Genomic DNA, 23,965 nt, shown 5'->3' with positions numbered 1-23,965 from the left:
AATCAATAGTCTGTAGATTTCGCCAAAATTGACCATATGTAGAGCTACATCAATGTTTACAAGATTTTAAATCACCGTTTATTAACCCTTAAGTTTGATGATTATTTGACCCCAAAATCCTTTAAATTTCCCACTTTTCCATCAAAATATGTATAGTGCTATGTATGGACCTACAATGAAGAGGAAAACAGTTTGAAAGATAAAAGTACCAAAATATAAAAAGTTTTGATGTATGGGACATTGGGCCAAAACTAGCTTAATAACTACATACAGAAGTGTCTCACGTCTATAGACATCTCTCACTGAATTTCTTGGAAAATTCTCTTTCGAATAAGCCCTCAATCTTATCTGTGAGTCGCTCGTGAGAAAAGTTATCCTATTTTGTATAAAAAGTTACATAAAATGAGCTGTATGACCCCTAAATCCCCTATAATTCAATATTTCATTATATCATTGGAAAGTATCAATTAAATTAACATTACTACATCATTTCCTTGCTCAGAATCATTGAGATATATTATTTCATAGGGGAATTTGGGCAAAAAGGTAAGAAAAAAGAGTATCTCCCATCACCTCCTATCTATGATCATATCAAGACTCATAACATATGACTATTCTTGTCTAGTTGTGCTATCGGGTATGGTTTGGAAATGTTTGGCATCGGTGCTATTCAAAAGTTTTTAAATATCGTTTTTAACTCAATAAATAACCAAATAAAACATTTGTGAAACGATTTATTTCTTTAATTTTTGATCGGCAAACATTTGTCAATATCTGTTCAACACTTTGAGACAATAATATCAACACTTATCTGTAAATATTACTATTTTTTACAGAATACATGAAAATTGCGCATAAAATGCACTTTGATGCAAATTTGACCCCAAAATCCCTTAAATTTCCAACTTTTACCAAGAAAATATATTTAGTGCCCTTCTGTGGATCCACAGTGAAGAGATAAACACAATTTTAGACCAATGTCTTGAAGATAAAATGACAAATAGTTTGGAAACTCGCAATATATGGGGCATTAGGGCAAAACGAGCTCAATAACTACATACAGAAGTGTTCCACGTCCATGAATCAGCACTCACTGAATTCTTTGCAAAATTCCCTTTCGAATAAGCTCTTGATCTCATCTGTAAGTTGTTCGTGAAGAAAGTTATTAATTTTTTCCACCTTTGAAATCGGATTTCCCCATTGTGCAGTGTGCGGCGGGCGTTCCACAAGGGTCCATACTAGGCCCAACGTTATGGAATGTGATGTACAACGGGGTGCTGACGCTGAAGTTGCCCAAAGGTGTAAAGATTATGTTATCCATCCGGGTCGCGAGTGCGTACCGAACCATTTCGTCGGAGACAGTTTGCGATATCGCAGGGATGATTCCAATCTGCATAACCCTAGCAGAGGATATCGAGTGCTACCAAAGGAGAAATACCAGAAATGTGAGGATGGCGGTGATACTGGACACTATAGTGAAGTGGCAGCAGGAGTGGGGAATGCGGATAATGGAACGGTGTTTGGTCTCGGGTCGTTGCGGTGCCAGAGAAGCAGAAGTCTTCTGCCAACCGGAATCGTCGTACCGACTTCGGTACTCGAACCGCCAACCTGCCGAAGAAAATAGAAAGGAGAAGGAAGTGCTTTGGGTATGTAGGGCACCGGACGTCATCCACCACCGGAACTGTCGGACCACCTCTTCAACCCGAAGACGGCGCAATGCGCAAAAGCGTTCCTGCGATAACCGCCGGTAGTCCGGGCACCATCAGTGCGGAAGTTTCCTTCACCGGAACTGGTGGACCACCCTCGATGCCGGGGGGAGTCAGGAGGATTCGAGTTAGGAAGTTGGTTGCACTACCGCCGATGGATCGAGATAACGTAGCAGTGGATCTCAGCAAGCCAGTCGTCAAACTAGCCTAAGCTAGGGGTCGGAATTTTAGAAGAAGTGCATGAGCACAGCACAGGGAGATTAGGAGCTGACCTTTAGTCTCTCCAAAATGTTTGATAGTTCGGTAGTCTCTAAGCGGTGCGAGTTGTTTATTTACGCTATACTCCATGACGTTGGATAAAATTACAGAAAATGTGTATGCATCGTTTTCACCAGCTATTTGCCGATACTGAAGACACAATTTCACTGATCTTCGAAGATTTCACCGAAGGCGAAAAAATATTTAGATGTCGAAAAGAGGTGATGAGCTTATTGCCGAATATAGGATGCATGAAGAAGATAAAGTCGAAGGATGATATTCGAAAAAATGCAAGGGATACTACACGGATTTTTTTTAAACTCTTCTAAAAACTTCTAGGAGCAATTTAAATAAAAACGGTTAGCAGTGCGGGGTTGGACTACTCTTACACTATGTATAAGGAGCAATATAACAAAATGAAAGGTGCGGGGTTGGACTTTACTTATATTGTATAATGAACACATCCTTTATATTTTGAATTTCATTTTGTGATATTGCTCCTTATACATAGTGTAAGAGTAGTCCAACCCCGTACTGCTAACCGTTTTTATTTAAATTGCTACTAGAAGTTTTTAGAAAAGTTTAAAAAAAATCCGTGTAGTATCCCTTGCATTTTTTTCGAATATCATCCTTCGACTTTATCTTCTTCATGCATCCTATATTCGGCAATAAGCTCATCACCTCTTTTCGACATCTAAATATTTTTTCGCCTTCGGTGGAATCTTCGAAGATCAGTGAAATTGTGTCTTCAGTATCGGCAAATGGTGAAAAATTAAATTGCTTCTAGAATTTTAGAGAGGAGTTTAAAAAAATCGACTTCATCTTCTTCATGCAACCTTTATTCGCCAATACCATACGATAAATGTCCGTACTAAAACAAACATCCTTTCCGATAAAGTACACGCTTGAAATAATCATTTAAGAATCTTTCAGATTTCTCACCAGCAGAATTGTTATTTGAACAATTTACAGATTTTCGGTAGTTTTAACAGTTGAACAATGGAAAAAACATGCAGATTAAAAAATAATTTGTGAGCATTCAGCGGTGAAATTTGCCAAATTATGTGGCATAAGTTGAGTCTATTGATCACAATCTATTTGCTACAGAGTTCGTAATAAACATAATGATCTTCTTCTTTCTTTCTTCTTCAATGGCTCTACATTCCAACTGGAATTTGGCCTAGCTTTTCAACTTAGTATTCTATTAGCATTTCCTCAGTTATTAATTGAAAGCTTTTCTATGCCCGCCATTGCATGAGTATGTATCTTGTGTGGCAAGTACAATGGATACACTATCCCCAGGGTGTCGAGAATGTTTCCAACCCGAAAACATCCTAGACCGGACCGAGAATCGAACTCGCCATCTCCGGATTGGCAATCCTACGCCTTTGCTCGCAAGGCTACTGTAGACCCCAAACATAATGATAAGAGTTCTGTATCTGTTCATGTGACTAGATTCTTGGTCAGTTATACTCTTCGTTTTTCAGATTTTTTTTCCAAAATACATATACCGGACCAGTCAAGCAATTTGGTTTTGATCCTTTTTTGCACAATTCCACTGCAAATACGATTATTTTATCGTCACATTGTTCAGAAGCTCCTTTTGCAGCAGACATATTCATTCAAAAATACACACTTCAGAACGCAACACTAACCAATTTCGTTTCGCCCATTGCATGTAGAGTTCTTGTTTCATTATTTAGTTAAGTATCACATAATCACAGCTGTTGCACCATTTTCAGTTCGACTACTTCTTTCACTGAAAAAGCAATCCACTCATTACGAGATTCACGGGTAAACTGAATTTTGAATGGCAAACAATTTGGCGCAAAAGTAAGCCTTTCGAAAACATCCAATTCAGATAAGTAAAGTTCCCACCACCATAGTTCAGGATCCCCTCCGACTGGTCGACAGTCCCAATCACTCACACTTTTAGCTTCGCAAAAAAACAAAACTAGAAATGCATAATTCATTCATATTTTTTTTCGACCCCGCTGAATGTGCGTTTGCGTTGACACCTACGTTTGTTAGCCACAACCCTCGTTAAAGACTGATTAATCTGCGACGCCGACCGTTCGTAGTCTGTCGGACGGTCAAATCTCCGGCAGCCAGAAAGCATGTTTGGCCGATGTGAGAAGTGGGGTAACCCGTTCGATGCGTGCTTGCGAAATGTTTGACCTACCAAGCAAGCGCCAGTACACTGCTGAAGGTACCTACTCCGTACTGTTCTTTGAGCGGGCACTTGATTGGGTGGTAGAAAATTGATGTCATTTCTTCTTTTGGTTAGTTTCAGTTTGAGAAGAACTCAGCTGAAACCGAACAGTGGGATTTTCAGGTCTTCACCATTCAAACTTACAAATTTACTGGTCTTCGTGGATGCACAGTGTCAGTCGATCATATGTGTTTTAGGGTATGGAGTGTGGGTTCGATTCCCTTCTAGTTGAAAGACAAAACTGAAAGCGAGAAATTCTCTGTTGGTCTTCAGAACATTGTGTTTTTAAATTGTCAGTCAATTGTCTAATGCTTAGTGTTGAACTATTCAATTGCAACACAAGTGCAACTCAATTTTTGTTCAAAGACGGTGATCCAGTCTTTTTACACACAGTTACATTATGAACCAACATTGCATAAATACATATTTTCTTCAATCCTGACCACTATGACATCCCATAGTTTTATAATCGGAAGGCCCACGTACCAACTGTGTTGCAATTTGCCACTTCCAACGGAACCTGTTCCATACTAAGTCGGTAAAAGACCAGAGCGCAGCATGGTGAATGAACTCGTGGCTTAAAATCTGCGAATTAGGTCTATGACGTCGAGTCTGCAATAAAAATTTGATGACGTTGTGGCGTCATTGAGCTTTTACGAGCTTGTTCCTACGCACGATACGAAGGCTAGCGTTTATTTAATATTTGTTTCGTGTGGGCGCATGGTTCTCAAACTACACTCAGGAAAGCGGAAAGCTAAATGCGAATACCAATGTGTGCATTCAGTTGACAAACTGTGCTCCTGAGAAAACGGGTTTTTAAATTTTGCAGAACTCTTTTGAGGCTCAATGAATTGATCATCAATCCGAAGGAAAGTCGGCGATTAACGATTCGATTGTATTGGTCAAGGTGGGTCACTTTCGTGAATCATAGTAATTTTTAAATAAAGCATTTATTGTTCTGTTTTTGTTCAGTAGATGAGTAACGTTTATGGCAAAAATGATTTAGCTCAATAAAATACTTTGCAAATCACATTGAAAGATTTGTTTTATCTCAAAACTACTTAACCCAATCTGTGTTTTTTGCAGCTTTCTCATACCGTCATAAAAATTATGCTCTTTCTATGTTCAGAAAGCTCATGCGTCAAAAGTCAAGCACAGTTTGAGCTAAGTATAATGACAGGTTTGTCAATCTACTAATTCTTCTTCATTGGCATTACATCCCCCACTGGGACATTGCCGCCTCGAAGATTGGTGTTCATTAAGTACTTCCACAGTTATTAACTTCGAGGTCTCTTAGCCAAAGTTCCATTTTTGCATTCGTATACCATGAGGCTAACATGATGATACTTTTATGCCCCGGGAAGTCGAGACAATTTCCCAACCGAAAATTGGAACCAAACAATCACTCTGTTGATCTTGTAGGCCTTCAAGATCTGAATTCAAGAATTGTTTGGAATACCGTAGATATTCTGGGAATGTTGTATTTTGTATATACTGCTGTAATGATGTTCCATGGGGCTTCTTCAACTAACACACAAGCTCGGGAATCTATGAGTTACTCTGTTGATCTTGTAGACCTCCAAGATCCGAACTCAAGAATAGTTCGGAGTACCGTTGATGTTCTGGTAACACTGCGATTTGATAAAAATAGTTCAATTATGTTTATCAATGTTGTTTATGTAGATCATCAAGATCTGAACTCAAGGAAGGTTTGGGAGCCCTAGAAGATCTCAAAAAAATTATTTTCCCCATATTTCTACTTTTTCATGGTTTGCATCCGTTTTTGAAGAAGAATGTCCAAAATTTATGTTGAAACATGACGAAAAAAAAAATCCGTTTTGAATCGATTAAGCGCTTCACAGCATGGTGTCTAAGCCGAGTTTCCTTTTTGCATATGTACCTATATCTTGAGGCTAACACGATGATACATTCATGCCTAGGGAAGTCGAGAAAATTCCCAACCCGGAAACTTCCTAGACCAGACCGGGAATCGAACCTAGCCACCTTCAGCATTGCATTATGTCACTTTTTATTTGACCTATGCTATAGAAATTGACTTTTTTGCGCAATTTGATAGGCTACAGCTCTTCGATGAACCTACGCCGAATAGAGTATCCTTCTCCACTGGACTCGATCCTGGGCCAATCGCTTCCAGTCGCCCTGAACGTTGAGCGCCCTCAGGTTCTCTTCAACTGCAAAAAGCCATCTCTTCCGGGTTCTCTACCAAATATTATCTTCGCTTGACGTTCTTCCGGCATACGAACAACGTGTCCAGCCCACCGTAGTCCGCCGTGTTGTAGAAGCTTAACAATATCCAGCCCTCTATACACCTGGTACAACTCGTGATTCATGCGACGCTGCCAGGTACCATTCTCCTGTTTACCGCCGAGTATTGTCCGCGGCACCTTATGCTCAAACACTCCGAAAGCTCTTCGATCAGCCTCCCTTAACGTCCATGTTTCATGGCCGTATGAAGTCACCGGAAGAATCAGAGTAGTATACAGCGCGAATTCTGTCTTCGTTTGCAGACAACGGAACTTAAGCTGGTTACGAAGTCCGTAATAAGCCCTATTTGCAGCTGCAATACGCCTTTTCACCTCGCGGGTAACATCATTATCGCACGTCACTAATGTTCCAAGATACACAAATTCTTCTACCACTTCAAATTTTTCACCATCCAGCACCATTTCGCTACCACCACCACTAATGAACCCACGTTGATCGCCAGCGACCATGTACTTCGTATTGCTGGTATTGATCATGAGTCCAATCCTCGCTGCACAAAACAGATAGACATCATAGAACAAATAGCAAAATTGAAAGTGAACTTTTTGTGTATCAACAATCGACGAACGGTCCTTCCGTGTATCCAAGGCGATAGAGAGAAACAGAAAAGCATGCGCTGCTGCTCTGTCTTATGCTCCTTGTTGACTAAAGCTTGACTTCCACCGCTAGGTTCGCTAGTGTATCAAAATCAGGGAAGGACCACATTCTACGGCAAAGATGCATATATGTTATGTGCTCGCTGTCTCCCTCTTAAAAGGCAGAAAAGTCTTTTCCACGGCACGGTGATCAATCCCGATAATATCGATATCGTCCGCAAATCCCAGAAGCATATGCGGTCTTGTGATAATGGTACCGCTTCTTTGCACATCAGCTCTCCTAATCGCTCCCTCAAGCGCTACATTGAACAGTAGATTCGAGAGTGCATCACCCTGCTTTAATCCATCTAAGGTTACAAATGACGTCGATATTTCATCCGCAACCCTTACACTTGATTTCGATCCGTCCAACGTTATACGAATCAGCCGTATCAGTTTCGTCGGAAAACCATGTTCAAGTATAATTAATTCCATTTCACTGAATTGTACGCCGCCTTGAAATCAATAAACAGATGATGTGTCTGCAAGTTGTACTCCCGAAATTTATCACGGATTTTTCTCAGGGTTAACATTTGATCTGTCGTTGATCGGCCCTCACGAAAACCTGCTTGGTATTCGCCGACAAAGGACTCTTCAAGCGGTCTCAATCTGTTGAACAGAATACGGGACATAATTTTGTACGCCGAATTAGGGAGGGTTATTCCTCGATAATTGGCGCATTCCAGTCTGTTCCCTTTCTTAAAGAGAGGGCAAAGGAGGCCATCCAACCAGCTAACAGGCAATTCCTCATCTTCCCATATTTTCGACATAATATGGTGCAGAACTTCATAAAGCTGCTCACTGCCATGTTTGAGAAGTTCAGCCGGGAGCTGGTCCATCCGCGCAGCCTTATTGTTTTTCAGCTCTTTAACAGCTTTTTTAACCTCATCTAGTGTAGGCGATTCCACAGCTTGTCCATCATCGCTAATAATTATTCTGTTCATCGATGCACCGTCACATCCACTATTCAATAAAGTCTCGATGTGTTGCTTCCACCTGGCAGCCACTTCGGTTTTATCTGTCAGCTAATCCCCTTCTTGGTCGATGCAAATGACGGGGAATGGCGCTGTCTTTCTCCGCACGCCATTGACAGACTCATAAAACCTGCGCATAAAATTCTACTCTATTTTTTCCTGCGCCTCGCTAACCATATTCTTTCTTCTTCCTGCGGTGGGTTCGTTTTTCGGCTGCTCTTGCTTCCTTGTATCGATCTCTATTCAATCGGGTACCCGACACCAACATCCGGCTTCCGTTCTTCTCATCTGTAACTCTCTGACACTCCACATCGAACCAACGCGTCCTGGGTCACCTCTGTGCAGTGCCTACCACTTCTCGTGCTGTTGTACTCATCGCTCCATGGATCGATTCCCATAGATCGTTGATGTTGTCGTTAACGTTGATTGCACTTATCCGTCCGTCGAGCTTCTGGCGGTACTCAGCCGATACTCCTTCTGGATATTGTAACGCATCGTTCGCTGTTGTGAGAGGCTGCTTGATAACCCTATCGTACAACGTAATGCATAGTATTTATGCACTCCTCGATACATCCCTGATATACGCGCATCAAAGCAGACGCTGTTTTGAACGTTAAAAAGTTGGTCTCTTTGGTGTTCGAACTACCGGGTGAGCAGGTTGTGTGCTGGGCGACAGTGTGTGCTCAATACCGATTTCACAGCTGTGATCTTTCCTTCGATACAGTTGACAACCGTGATCGAATTTTACTGACAACGAGGTAGTGATCAGAGTCAATGTTCGGACCTCTGAATGTCCGCACATCGATAACATCCGAGAAATGGCGCCCATCCACCAGAACATGGTCTATCTGGTCCAAGCAAGTTTCACCATTTGGGTGTCTCCAGGTGTGCTTTCGGATGTTCTTCCGTGCAAAGAAGGTGCTACTGATGGCCATCCCTCTGGCAGCAGCGAAATTTACTAGCCGTAGACCGTTGTCATTGGTAGCGGAGTGAAGGCTCTCCCTACCGATTATGGGACGGAAAAAGTCCTCTCTACCGACCTGAGCGTTAGCGTCTCCGATAACAATTTTCACGTCATGCTTTGGGCACTGTCCATAGGTTTTATCAAGACATTCATAAATCGTGTCCTTAACGTCGTCGGGTTTATCGTTTGTCGGTGCGTAAACGTTGATCAGGCTGTAATTGAAGAATTTGCCCCTTATCCTCAACACACAGATTCATTCGCTAATGGGTTTCCACCGCATCACTAGCTTCATCTGCTTGCCCATCATTACGAAACCAACTCCATGCTCTGCTTTTCCGCCGCCGCTGTGATAGATGTTATACTTGAATACAGTGTTGGTCGTGGGGCCCACGACTCGAAATTCACGTTCTCCGGATCTAGGCCATCGTACTTCTTGAATAGCTGCCACGTTCACTCCAACCTTCTGCAGTTCACGAGCCAGAAGGCTCACAAGTCCAGGTTCATTTAGGGTCCTGAGATTCCAGGTACCGAGTTTCCAATCATACTCCTTATTTCGTTGCCAGGTCGGTTGCCAAAAATAACGTTCTCTTTTTCTTCTATCTCCCCCCAATATAAATTGATTCTTATAATTAACATCGAATTATTGGACAAATGAATAGAGATATCTAGCAATGTTGTTGATCAATTATGATGAAATATCCCCCTGTTAACTCCGCAACAAATATTTGCCAGACAAAAGAAATGCCCCTTACTCATCACTCTCCAATTGTATAAAGTGACGGCATCATCATCACCCATCCTACCGCAAGCACCTCTCGATGATGGTGCTAAGTCAAACAGCGTTCTCGTTAATCGACTGTCTGCCGTCGTCGCCGTCCGAGTGGGTGTTTAAATTTGCCGCGTTGATGATCATGAGCGAATATTAATGACGATGGCGTCAACAGCAGAGCACCTTCCCAAGCCAAGCGACGGTGGCGGTGGTGATCAACCGTGGATCTCGTTTGTTTTTGGGGAGCCCGCTGACCTTGACCGGTATTTCCTTTGCGGGTAATACACGCGATGCTGATTGGCTGTACCAGTCGTCATAGCCAGTTGTAATATCGCCTGGTTGACATTGTAGGAATTGGACCTTGAGAGAAGTAAATTATCCGAGATTTTCCCATTTATTGCATATTTTGAAAAGAGAGAAAGATACGAAAATGCAAATATTTTGCCAATATAATATAAATCATTATCCATTATGAAGATCAAAGCAACAAATTTAATATTATGATTGAGCTTCAATAAGTCGGTAACATGCAATTAATCACAAAGTTTTCATAACTCAATGTGATAATGCTTGATATGTGACAGATTTGATTCAAGATATAAAATTGATAGATATTTTCCATCGATGGGATTCGAACCTTCGACCCTCAGTACTTTATATTATTTAGCACGTATATATTGTATGCAAGCTTAATATGCCCGGAGGTTTACTTCCTCATTTTAAAAATCGATTCCCTACTAGGGATCAAATCGGCAAATCAAATCAAACAATCGTTTTTATTAAAAACAATAATTTATTTCAATTTTCTTCAGTTTAATAATCTATTCATCACTAAACTTGTTACTTGTTTATTTCAGTTTTTCCTTCTTACTATGTGTTTTTTTTTCACTGTTTGCATTTCTGTTTTAAGTTATTATACTTTGTTAGTAAGTGAGTTTAACAACATTCTTCTTTGTGTCATAGACCAATCTTTACAAATTGAGACTTTTTTTTTTAAAGATACACACTTTTTTGTTTTGGTTGTTTTTCCAAAGCTTCTGGGGTTTCCACCACACCTTATTCATTGGAGTCAACGTACCAAAATAACGATCAAACTTGACACAATTTTCACTAGCGTTTTTATCGTAGACCTTTTTCTAATAATATGCCTAAATGATGAGATTCCAATAAATACTTTGGTTTTGCGTTTGATGTATATATAAAGAGAGATTTTGAAGTTCTTTTTTTCTGAATTGTTGACTTTCTGAGATTTTTTTATAGTGCTTTGCAAATGCTTTCACTCATGTTTTCTGTTGCTTTTATAATGCTCATTTTTAAGTACATTGGCTTTTGATTGCATTTCTCTGCTCTTAAATATTTTCAATTTCATTTTCCTCATACTCTGCTGGTTGACATTGTTACATCATCACTTCGAAATGCTATCTTTCCTACCCTCCCTACTATAATTTACACACTTGGCGTTTGCTCTAGAAAATTTTATCAATGTTTGTGTTTGCTGCCACTTAAGACTATGTATGTGTACTTTTGAGGGTATAGTTTTATATGTATTTCTTCTATTGCTATTCTTAGCTCGCAATGCCAATGTGTATGTACGTTCCGAAAAAACAACAAAAATGTTTTGCATCTCCGTGTATGTGTTGTGCGATGTACAAATTGCCTTAAGAGCTATTTAATTCCCGTCCGTTGTGATGAATGAGGAAATTGTATCCTAAATAAGATTCTAGCGAAGTGCGCGGTCCATAAAAACTAAATGAGAAGACTTTCGTGATTCTTTGATAAACGACTAACACAGGACTAAGTAAATCGAACGCTAAATAAACGTAATCGAAAGCATTTAATTAACATTTGGACACAATCTTTGGTGAACAATTTTGGTTTTCAAAACACTGTTAAGGAAATAGTTGAGGTGATGGTTGGCGATGAGTTCGGTTTGCTTTGTTGATCCATTCTTCCTTTGGCACTAAGTAGTAAGTAGTATTGTGTTTGAGTGTCGTGTGACTATTCGGACATTTTACTCTGTGGGTATACTTTATGAAGCCGAATTGTAGCCGTGTCTGCTGTAATAGTTACAATCGATGATCAAAACAGGTGCGCTCGTGAGCTTTTTTTATCAAAGTTTTTGTCTGTTGTTTGTGAGAGGGTGTTTGTTCCAACTTGTTTCAGTTTTGTTTATGCGTTCGGACCTATACGCTAATGGGCTATATTTACGTTAAGTCATTAGTTTATAATATCTTCGGTATGTGTCTGTATGAAGTCCGGTTGACTCGAGTGCAATATTTACAACAGGTTTCTTGAAACTTTCCATGAGAGAGATCACTAACGGAGGGGACTATGATGTTTACTAATTGGTTTTACATCTTCATTCAATTATTGTTCACTTCTTTACAATAAGTGGTGTATGTTTGTAGATCATCAATTCACTTGTTATGCTTAGTATTTGAAACATATTGGCTTACGTGATGGTTTGTTGTTTTGTTTGTATTATGCTCTTATTAGCTGTCAAACTATCTAAAACTTGCCTCAATTTTATATTTGGTGTATTCACTTATTGTTTTGTGCTGATGTTGTGGTTGTCTACTTTTTTCAATTTTATAATTGTGTCTTTCATGCGTAAAACCAAGCGAATAGTACGTGGTCTATTTTGTGAAAGAGGATTTCTGTAGAAGACAATTAAATCTTTTAAATCAAGCTCCATATTCTCAGGTTTAAAATTAATCATGGCGTCATAAAGGATCCCGTATTACAGTGTATACCGTCAAATAGGATTGCGTATGTGATAAAAATGAATGTTCAATAAATAAAAATTTGTTCGAATAAAACTCATACAGAAAATACAAAATGTCAAGATCTTCATTTTGAATTCTTTTTCCTTTTACTATTACTTTCTTCAATACCGTGAACCTCCGATAATTTGTAAGGTACTTCAACAATATCAACGTAGTTATTTTTATTTGAAATCTGGACACTCTATGAGCATCAGAAAAACTGATCTTTTTGCTGCCTTTTTTATGCTGCGTTGCGTTTCACGGTTTACATTTTTCCGTTTCAAACGTGATGAATGACGAACTATTTGTAATTTTAACGAGGTTCAAGTGATCAGATTAAAGAAGGTCAAATTAAAGGAGGTCCACGGAATGAGTTTCTATCACCAGATCTATACTGCCGCTAACCGCAAGTCGAGCACATCTGTATATGGAGGCCCATATACAGATGTGCTCGACTTGCGGTTAGCGGCAGTATACTTCATCTTCTACTTGAAAACTTTCTCAGTATTGTTAACGGAAATATAAGAATTATCTATATACATTAAAATGAATTTCTGTCTGTCTGACCCTTATAGACTTGGAAACTACTGAACTGATCAGCGCGAAAATTTGCATGCAGAGGTTTTTGGAGCCGGGGAAGGTTCCTAAGATGGTTCCAGACTCCCATAAACGAAAAACATTTTTTCATAAATCGATGTGACATGTGGAGGTTTTGGTAGGCAAGAAATGTTTCAATGGTGACTATGACCCCTCACCTGGAGAATCGATTTATTGACGGTCTTTTAAATAATTGCGAATCTAAAACAAAAATCATGGAATGAATAAATTTTAAGCGAAACCAAGTTCGTCGGGTCTGCTAGCTATCCAGCTTTCCACGCTAGCCATAATGGCGGCTGCTGTAAATAAATCTGACAGTAACTGCTTCCGATGCTGAATTTGTAATCGACGCTGGTTGTATCTCAGCAACCATTTTTACATTGTTTATTTATTGTTATCGAAAAAAGCAAGACTCGAAGCAAACGGAGATTTTTTGTAACCAGCTTCAGATAATTTTAAACTAATTCTAAATTTAAACTAACGTCACAAATATAATATGCATTTTCGTTTTAGGTTGAAGTAATTCTCCGAAGGTTCAAGTAGTTTGTATGCGAGATTTGAAACCCCTGTAAATGTGGAGTTTACAATTCGAAAATTACAAACATGACAAATGCAGCACGGGTATAACCATACAATATGCATTATCAAATTCATCGCATTTTAGCTTCCAAATTCTAATGTGTTCTGAGGTGTTCAAGACCAAAGCTTAATGTAAGAATCTCAGTATTAAACTGTGGAAAGAATTGAAAAAATGTTCTTCGGTACATGCGAGTGAGAAATTTTGAAATTGAGGATTTTCACGTTACCTTATTCATAGAAGAAGCCCAATTTATCCAGTCAAGCAAAAAAAAACAAATTTTGTGGAAGGAAGTTGTCAAGCACTGGGTCGTGCTTCGTATGAGATTTCTTCATGGTCCGCTGGTCGTCGTCGTCGCTGGGGTCCTCCGGGTATTGCACCCGAGGCCAACGGAAAAAAAAGGACCGGAAACAGACCCGAACCTGCCCCACAGGATTAATACCAAATAGTCACTCTCTTACCATGCCATATACTTCACCATTCTCTATTATAACAATAGGTAGACAATTACCTTATTTTATGTTTTTTCACCGGCTATCGGTGCGGGATGTTTTTTTTTCTGTTGTGTTTACTACGACTATACAATTTATACAAAGAAAAACAATGAAATAACTATTTTTTCTACTTTCCTATTTTATGCTAGCCTTACTATGCACTGGCTACTGAATAGTTCCCAATTTCACTAGAAACGAACTTTTGATAATATATTTGTAAAAATTTAAACAAATCTGAAGACCGAAACTTTTACTGATCGGCGCGCACTTCTGCCGACTGTGGCAGTCGATACGGAAGAGAACAACCCGGGCCAATCTTTCAGCCTTTACTTACACCCTCTTTTGATGATTAGTTCGTTAGGAAACCTTGAACAACTGGCAAAAGAAATGGACAAATGAAGAGTTTGGTAGATGGCTGTATTCAATGCGCCCGCAGGTTTCGAAGCGTCCATGGTTCAACAAATTGAATACGGGACGAGACTTCATTCGAACCATGTGTCTTCCAATGTCCAATCACTACATTTTAAATGCACATCTGTTCAGAGTGGGGCTCTCGGAAGGTAATCTCTGTGTTTGCGGCGAGGATTATCAGGACATCGATCATTGTCGTGTGGGCGTGCGAGGAGCATCGTGACCCCAGATCTGCGCTAACGGAACATCTTCGGGTCCGAGGAAAACAACCAAAGCCTATTAGGGAAGTGTTGTCGGGCCTTGATCTTGAGTACATGTCCCTGGTCCACCAATTTATGAAAGTTGCTGATGAAAGACTGTAATCATTGTCTGCCCATTCCCTTGTCTGTCGTACCCCATTACGAATGTCTTCCTCTTGTTGTACATTTCAATGTCTGTCGTTAATCCCTTCCGTATGTCTTCCTCTCGTCGTTGTCTCGCAAAAAAAAGTTTGTCCCGTTACAGATGTGAAACATCGCAAGGAATGTCAACTTTGTGAACAGCTTTGTAATTACTTAAGTACCCTAAAATCCATTCCTTTCCTACTGTAATATTGTATTCCCCAACCTTGACTAAACCGCGAGTCTTTCGGTTCCCCAAAACTAACACTATGTCTAAGAATCAACCCTCTTTTGCTGATTCTTGGGGATTTTGAGAAGAGTCGAAGTTTGACAGCTTAGCACTTCTCAAAAGTTGGCAGCAATACCGTAGCGGTAGTAGCAATTAGGACTCCCGTTAGTCAGGGGTATGAGCCCTATCTCAACCACGGAGGGAAAAGTGTGGAGGAGCTCATAGAACTGATGCTAAATAAATTACCGGAAGTACCTTGAATCTGGGATCGGGCTGTTCTACTAAATCGATTCGAAATGGACTAGGCGTTAGGTGCTTACTAGCGTGGGGGTCGAGACATTGGGATGCTTATGCAGGAGCTAACAAGCTACACATTGGAACCAACGGTTACAAATTAGACATAAATCTTGAAAACAAAGCAAAATCATGTTCTAAATACTGCGTTGGTAATAGCAAAATGACGTTGGTAAAGGTTCACATGTCAGATAATATATGTAGAACTGTGACTAAAATTAATTCTGGTGAGCTTTTTGATTCCTTCATATACTTTCTAAAATTGACCTACTGGAAATGAGAACAATTATCCATTATAAATAAATGAAAGTAAAACAGATTACAACACATTTGAATAAGGCCCCAAACAATAAACTTATTCCTTAGTTGCAACGGATTCTTTTATTTTTATAAATGCATCTAGCGTGACTATATGTAATTCAAATATATGTCGTATTTAACAGATAATTGTGCAGATATGGTAAACACATTTCACAGTACTACTATGTATTACTACACGCTTAATATGAACTTTTTTGGTTTAGATTTTGCTACTTGAATCCAAGTATTACCGAAGAATTCAAACTTCTCTTACGTGGATAACTGCACTTGCCATCAACGTTCTAGAATCGATAAGAAAATTATTTTGAGCTTTTTAGTGGAATGTTTTCACCTGTCATAAGACGAGTTTATACAATCCCATTGAATTCCACCACTTAATTGTATCTTGACAGATACGTATTTCGACCTCAACAGTAAGGCCGTATTCAGTGTCTCGTACAGTCGAGTCAAGTACGAGACACTGAAGACGGCCTTACTGTTGAGGTCGAAATACGTATCTGTCAAGATACAATTAAGTGGTGGAATTCAATGGGATGGTATAAACTCGTCTTATGACGGGTTCTAGAATCTCCGATTTTGTATTTGATGTGCCTTCAATCCGATTGCTTCAGAAATACTCGGATCTGAGTTCTAAAACTAAACTAAAACTTGTTGCGTTGCAAATGGTTGAAAACTGAACCAGAAGCGCTTGTACTTTTGCAAACAGTATGGGACCTCTTTTTGTTTTTTTTGTATTTGAATGCTGTGTTCAATCATGCGGATATTGATGCTCGCTCCGTATTGCCAAATGGCCATTCTTGCACCTACAACATAAAAATGTTAATATATTTGTCAAATAATAAAATAGTTTATAGTCATTGAAATACTAAGAATTGAATTTGCTGCAATTTTTCCATGCGGTTCCTGCTCAGATAAATACAAATAAACAGTGTGAAAATTGTTGCTAAGATACGAGCACCGTTGAATTCAGATCAGCGTCGAAAACAGTTAAGCGTCGGAAGATCCTAGGTCGGAAGCAGTTACTGTCAGATTTATTTATAGCAGTCGCCATTATGGCGAACGTGGAAAGCTGGATAAATAAATGTTATTCCATGAGTACCCCAAATACTTTCACAAATGTTTCTTCCTCTACGTTGGTGAGACGCCCGCAAAAAGGATGGTATTATTGAGGATCATAATGATCATAGTTCTGCGTGAAGGGACACTTGCATTCAAAAGATTCTTCCTCGATGTTGGTGGGACCCCCGCAAGAAGAATGACAAATCGGAATGATTACAATAGTGGGTGACGCTCGCATTCAAGAGACTCTTCCTCTGCCGTTAGTGGGACGCTCAAAAGAAAAATAGTGCTCTTGTGGATCGTCTTCTTTAACAGCTTAGTATTCTATTAGCATTTCCTCAGTTAATAATTGAAAGCTTTTCTATGCACACCATTGCATGAGTATCTATCTTGTGTGACAAGTACAATGGAGACACTATGGTCAGGTAGTCGAGAATGTTTCCCATCTGAAAACCTCCTCCTAGACCGGACCATGAATCAAACTCGCCATCTCCGGATCCGCAGTTCTACGGCTTTGTTCGCAAGGCTAATTAGAGACGTAATGATCTCTATTCTGCGCTAGTGGGGCGCTTTCAAGAAAATTGGTGTTATTGCAGATCGGAATGATCACCATTCTAGGTGATGGGACACCCGCGTTCAATAGATTCTTCCTCTGCGTTGGTGGGAAGAATTGTGTTATTGTGGATCGTAGTGTCCACAATTCTGCGTGGTGGGACGCCAACATACAATTAACTCTTCCTCTGCGTTAGTCAGAAGTCCACAAGACGATAGGATTTGTTGCAGATTAGAATGATTACAATTTTGTGTGGTGCGACGCAACAAGAATGGCGTTATTGTGGATTGGAAAAACCTCGGGGGAAGGGTCGTTTGGCCGAAACCCATTCGGCCGTTGTTTGCTGGCTCATTTCGCGCTTTCACTTTTTACAGTGAGAAGATAAAAATGAAGAGTCAAATGACCCTTTCAGCCTAATGACCCTATCGGCCTAATGACCCTTTCGGCCAAATCAAATGACACTTTCGGCCAAATGACCCTTTCGGTCAAATTGAACTTGGGCCGAAAGGGTCATCTGACTGAAAGGGTCATTAGGCGGAATGGGTCATTTGGCCGAATAGGTCAATTTAAAAAGTGAGAAACTTGGAATGACAATGAGAAGAAAGACGTCTCACTTCTCACTCTTCAATTTTTCTCTTCTCACTGTAAAAATTGAGAAGCAAGAAATGAGTAGTGAGACCGTAGGGATGAAACGATACCACTGAGGTATCGATACTTTTACTTCAAAGTATCGACACCAATAAATATCGAATCCTACTTTTATCATATAAGTACTCATATATTTGAAGTGAAATTCAAAAACGGTCGTTTTGTCGTAGTAGTTATTGATTTCTTATGTTCTATGAAACACTAAAGAGTTGAAGAATTAAGCTCATTTCATTACTATTTGTTCTTTGATACTTTAATCCAATTATCTCGAGAGTATATTAGAAGCCGTTAAACTTTATTTCACGTGAAACAATATGTAAACCAATTGCGTCTTTTGATGCGATATATTTTTCGGTATTTTTTGATTCTTGTTCCTAACGATGCGAATCTGTCTGATGCTTCCCATTATGAGACTTTTGAAATACAGCTGCACATATAAGTTCAAAGCCGAAATTACCCGAGATGTTTGAAACATTTACTATCGAGTTTAAGGGAACTTTGAATCGATAAAGGATTGAGTAAAGTGTCCAGTTTTTTCTAGGGTCAATCCGAGACACTTGATGCATTATTTATTATGAAAGCTTATCAAATCGATTCAAAAAAATTCTGTTTCCCGTCCACCTTCAACACCCAGTATGAAGCCAGCTACTCGATTTCTTAGAAACGATAACTTTGGATTTTCTTAATATTTTTGAAAACATTGTTTTACAATCTTGATATCGTGGCCTTGTGCTTTGCGGCGCCGGTCGTTTGAGCGTATGGTATAGTATGTGTATGTACGTTGTGTATTATGAGCTGAAGGTTCGATTCCTGCTTCAGTCGTTTAAATTCTTCCATGAGCTAAACATTTTTCACTTGTCTGTTGGGTATTTTCTGTTGTCCATTGTCTTATGTAAGTAAGTGTTTAGTCAGGAGAATCATTGAATGAAAACGGTGAAATTGTTTTTGTTTCAATCCTCAAGTGCTTCAGGCATTTTCCTGATTTTACTAATTTTTAGATCTTTACGGATCTATGGATGCTCCAGATTTTACACATTTTCTGACATCCCTATTTTCAGATCCGGAATTGTGATCTGCCTTCTATTTCAGATCATAGTCATGAGCCAAACTTTTCAAAATATTTCGACATATATCCATTTTTTTGCGCTCGGTAATGGCGGTGTGAGTTCCATTGAGTTTGACGTTCAAGAGGTAGAAAACATTGGAACTCATCAAGTCTGCCTTGGTTTATGAAATATTTAACAAGGATTTTGTGCAACAAGTTGCAAAAAGATGATTTTTTCAGCACGAGTTGTACATTGAATACTACGAGTGCAGAAAAAATTGAGTTTTGCAACGAGTTTCAAACGCTATTTTTTGTAATGACGAAATATGAAACTTTAATTTGATAAATCTGTATACCATAATTGTACAGTCTTATTTACTTTACATGATCATTCTTGCCAATAAATTATGTTGCTGCGGAGAACAATCAGATTTCATGTTATCGTGCCACATTGCATAGTTCGATAAGCCGTGAAGCGATAGATGTACTTGCCTTCGGAAATTTTTGAAGCCATGTCCACCAAACTATTTAATTTATTACGGGGTGCATAGATTACACTATTTGAGCACTTACCCAAGCTTTATCAGCAAAATGTAGTCATGCAACTACTGTTCTGATGTTGATTTTTCATTATAGCTAGAGTTGTGCGCCGCCGCCGCCGACAGTTTTTGGCACGCCGTCGCAACCGACATTTTTGAACTGGCGCGCCGCCGTTTAAAATTTTTCACGCCGGTGGTCTATAATTTTCCACGCCGATTCAAAATTGATGAAATTCACAGAATTTTCCGTGGAAGATCCGACGGTTCAATGAAATTTCCGTAGATTTTTCCGGTTGATCCTGTTAGAATTCCAGATATTTTTTCGTGGAATTGGTATTTGGTATGATATTCTTAAAAATTCCATACAATTTTCCGTTGAAATTTCGAAAATACCACCTTGAAAAGTAAAATAAACTTCGAGTGTAAATTTCGAAGGATTTCCCGTTGAAATCCAAATATTTTCACCTGAGTTGCGTGCTCTTGCCTACGCAATGCGGTCGGGTCTGAGCTTGACGACCGACTGGCAAATAGCTAACACAACCTAACTTGATCAGTACAGTTGTTGATGAAGAATGTGTACAGCCGCCAGACATTCTAAATACTCACGCTCCTCTAATGTGGACGTGTACTATACACATGTGGAAGTATTGGCTTGAGAAATGGATTGCGAGTGATTTGACTATGCGTCCAATCTGGGAATCTCGAGCTCGTTCAGTAGCCGCTAGGTTGCGAAGGCCGACGAAAGGCCTTCGTAGCTTAGTTGGTTAAAGCACCAGTCTAGCGTACTGTAGGGTCATGGGTTCGAGTCCCATCGAAGGGAAAGTGGTTACCTCCAATACATTTTTCAAATCAATATCTTCCACATAACGTACATATTCACATATGAGTTTTCATGACATTGTAAATTTTATTTAGTTGAAATAGATATACGGCCGAAAACGTCATTCAGCCGACTGGCCATTTGGCTGAAAAAGTCGTTTGACCAAAAAGTTGTTTGACTGTAATGGTCGTTTCGCAGAAAGGCCATTTGGTCAAAAATGGTATTTGGCTAAACGGGTGGATATTTTTGACCATATTACCGTTCAGTAATTAACATTTTCGATCAAATGACCCTTTCTGTGAAACATCCATTTCGGCGTAACGACATTTTCGGCCTTATAACCTATTTAGCTAAACGACTATATCAGCCAAATGACGTATTAGGGAAGAGTGCTTTTTTGGCCAAATTACCAATTCGGTCGTACGTTGCTTTAGCCAAATGAATTTTTTGGCAAAACTGTTTTTCGTTGTATACCCGTTTTGACCAAACGTTTATTTCGATCAAATGGTCGGGGTTCTGCCAAATCACACCAAACGTCAATGAAAAATTTCCAATTTTATTGCCAAAGTTTTCGTGTAACAGATTCAATTGATCATAAATCGCATCGGACATCGTTCAACGCCATAACTAAGGATATCTTACAACAAATGTACGCATGATTTGACATAAAATACTTTCCGTTTTCCTTTTGCGAACCAAATATCACAAGCCAGTCAAAAAGCCGCTTGATGCGGTTTGGATGAACCCCGACCAAATATAATTCGGCTGGATAATTATTGACTTAACGTATTATTCGGTCTTTCGGCTTTCGCCAAATAATTTTCGGTTAAACGACCCTTCTTCTTTTTAATAATTTTTCATTGCATTTCCGACGAATTTCTTATGGACAATGCAATGAATCCCCTGTAGAAATCCAAAAAAAATCTGTAAAAATCAGTTTTCTTTTTTGTTAAGATACCAAACGGTTTCCCGTATAAAAAAAAAACAAAAAAAAAACTCGTAGAAGCTTTAAATAATTTTGGTAAATTCCATAAAGTTCACCTTAGAAATTCCGAATAATTTTCCATAGAAAATTTAAAAAAATTCCCGTGCAAATTCCAATGAATTTCTTATGAAAATTTAGAACAATTTGCCGTTGAAATCTAATTTTGTTTCGTTGATGTCTACATTTTGAATAATCTCCCGCGGGAAATCTTAAGAATTTTCTGTTTAAATTTCGAAGAATACTCAACAGAAACTTTCCGTGGATTTTCTGAACATTTTAATTTAGAAACTGAAACTATTTTCCTTGGAAATTCCACAGTGCTTCCTTGGAAACTATTATAAAGAAGAATTATCAAAACTACAAAGTAGTTGCCATTGAAAGTCCGAAAATAATTTTCAAATTTTGGAGAAACTCAGAGAATTTTGGAGAGTTCATCAGATTTTTCCGACGAAATGCAAAAAATTCTCCCGTTGAAGTCTTAAAAACACCAGAAAAAATGCAGATTTTTTTTTTAAACAAACGTTAAAAATCTCCAAGCCGATTCACGCCGCCGCCGCCGGCTGAAATGGCTTTCGGCGTGACGCTGAAAACGCCGCCGCCGCCGACCAAAATTCTGCCAAACGCCGCCGCTGACGATTTTCGGAACGGCGCACACCTCTAATTATAGCACCCAAGAGTGTTATAATGAATATTATGCAACCCATTTGAGTTGCATAATGTTTATTAAAGCACCCATTTCGTTTGTATGGAAAAGTAGGCCGTTTTATCACTCAAAGACGAACTGTAAACCAGATATTATGATCAGGAATTGCAAAAAAAATCATTGAGAATCAATGTTGACTATGATGAGTTCCAATGTTTTTACCTCTTGAAAGTCAAAGTCTTGGGAACTTACGCCGCCATTACCAAGCGCAAAATTCTGGATTTGATTCCGTACATAAAACTAATGTTCAATATTATATTTCTACATTCTCCAGACCTTTGAGGTTATTTAAATGCTTTTAAGGACATAGTTGGAAGAGTACCACGATGGCAGTCAAGATGGCACCGGACCTTCCACGGGTCAACCCCACACCTCCCGCACCCCTCTCCCACCAGCATTCGAATTCTTCAAACAGCATCTAACAAAAGTTAAATATTCAAATTACTAACCATATTACTAAGCATATTTATTCACTTCCGGTGATAATGAACATCAATTAATTGCATATTATTCGGCAACTCGGCCGTACGAAAACCATTTTTTTGTTAAATATCTTGGCTGTGCATATGCACAGCATATGTTTCGAAATGGACAAATTGATATGAAATTTGCGAAAAAGAATCCACGTGTCTTGGAGGGACTCGAACCCTCAACCTCCTACTCTCTAGATAGGCGTGATAACCCCTACACAACAAGACCACTTAAAGGTCACGTTTGCGGAAAAGCCATCAGAATCTGAGTACCAACCTCCACCGCGGTTAGCTCTCTTTTTGCAAATTGAATATCTTTCGGATGCTTGATTTGCCCAATCTCCACATTTGCTTTACTGTTGTATATCCACAGCCAAGCGAGTGCACATTGTTTATTAAACGAGAGGATCGCACTCCATGCCCCCCAGCAACGGACTGGGCAGGACGGTATAGAATGCGAATTCAATCGCACTCTGCTGTGCCAAAGGCTTGCTTGGCTAAAGCATTTGATGAGTTTGATTGCCTTTGCGTAAACGGTCGCGTGTACTCAGACGACTAATGACGGTGAAAGACCGACACTTGATTACAATTAATTGCATATTATTCGGCAACTCGGCCGTACGAAAACCATTTTTTGTTAAATATCTTGGCTGTGCATATGCACAGCACATGTTTCGAAATGGACAAATTGATAAGAAATTTGCGAAAAAAAAATCCACGTGTCTTGGAGGGATTCAAACCCTCAACCTCCTACTCTCTAGATAGGCGTGATAACCCCTACACAACAAGACCACTTAAAGGTCACGTTTGCGGAAAAGCTATCAGAATCCGAGTACCAACCTCCACCGCGGTTAGCTCTTTTTATGCATATGCACAGTCAAGATATTTAACAAAAAAATGGTTTTCGTACGGCCGAGTTGCCGAATAATATGCAATTAATTGTAATCAAGTGTCGGTCTTTCACCGTCATTAGTCGTCTGAGTACACGCGACCGTTTACGCAAAGGCAATCAAACTCATCAAATGCTTTAGCCAAGCAAGCCTTTGGCACAGCAGAGTGCGATTGAATTCGCATTCTATACCGTCCCGCCCAGTCCGTTGCTGGGGGGCATGGAGTGCGATCCTCTCGTTTAATAAACAATGTGCACTCGCTTGGCTGTGGATATACAACAGTAAAGCAAATGTGAGATTGGGCAAATCAAGCATCCGAAAAATATTCAATTTGCTAAAAAGAGCTAACCGCGGTGGAGGTTGGTACTCGGATTCTGATGG

General features: G+C 39.5%; 1 protein-coding gene across 1 annotated transcript in view; it reads right to left on the bottom strand.

Moving 5' to 3' along the window:
* Positions 1 to 3,757, bottom strand: part of LOC134220936 (uncharacterized) — a 31,489-nt gene extending 27,732 nt beyond the window's left edge. Inside the window, exon 1 of the mRNA XM_062700079.1 lies at positions 3,620 to 3,757. Coding sequence (XP_062556063.1) covers positions 3,620 to 3,637 — 18 coding nt within the window. The 5' untranslated portion in view covers positions 3,638 to 3,757. The remainder of the gene's footprint in view (positions 1 to 3,619) is intronic.
* Between the last annotated feature and the right edge of the window lie 20,208 nt (positions 3,758 to 23,965).

This window comes from Armigeres subalbatus, chromosome 3, assembly GCF_024139115.2.
Source record: "Armigeres subalbatus isolate Guangzhou_Male chromosome 3, GZ_Asu_2, whole genome shotgun sequence".
Lineage (NCBI taxonomy): Eukaryota > Metazoa > Arthropoda > Insecta > Diptera > Culicidae > Armigeres > Armigeres subalbatus.
Note: the sequence above shows the minus strand (reverse complement) of the source record. Positions and strands in the feature narration are given on the sequence as shown.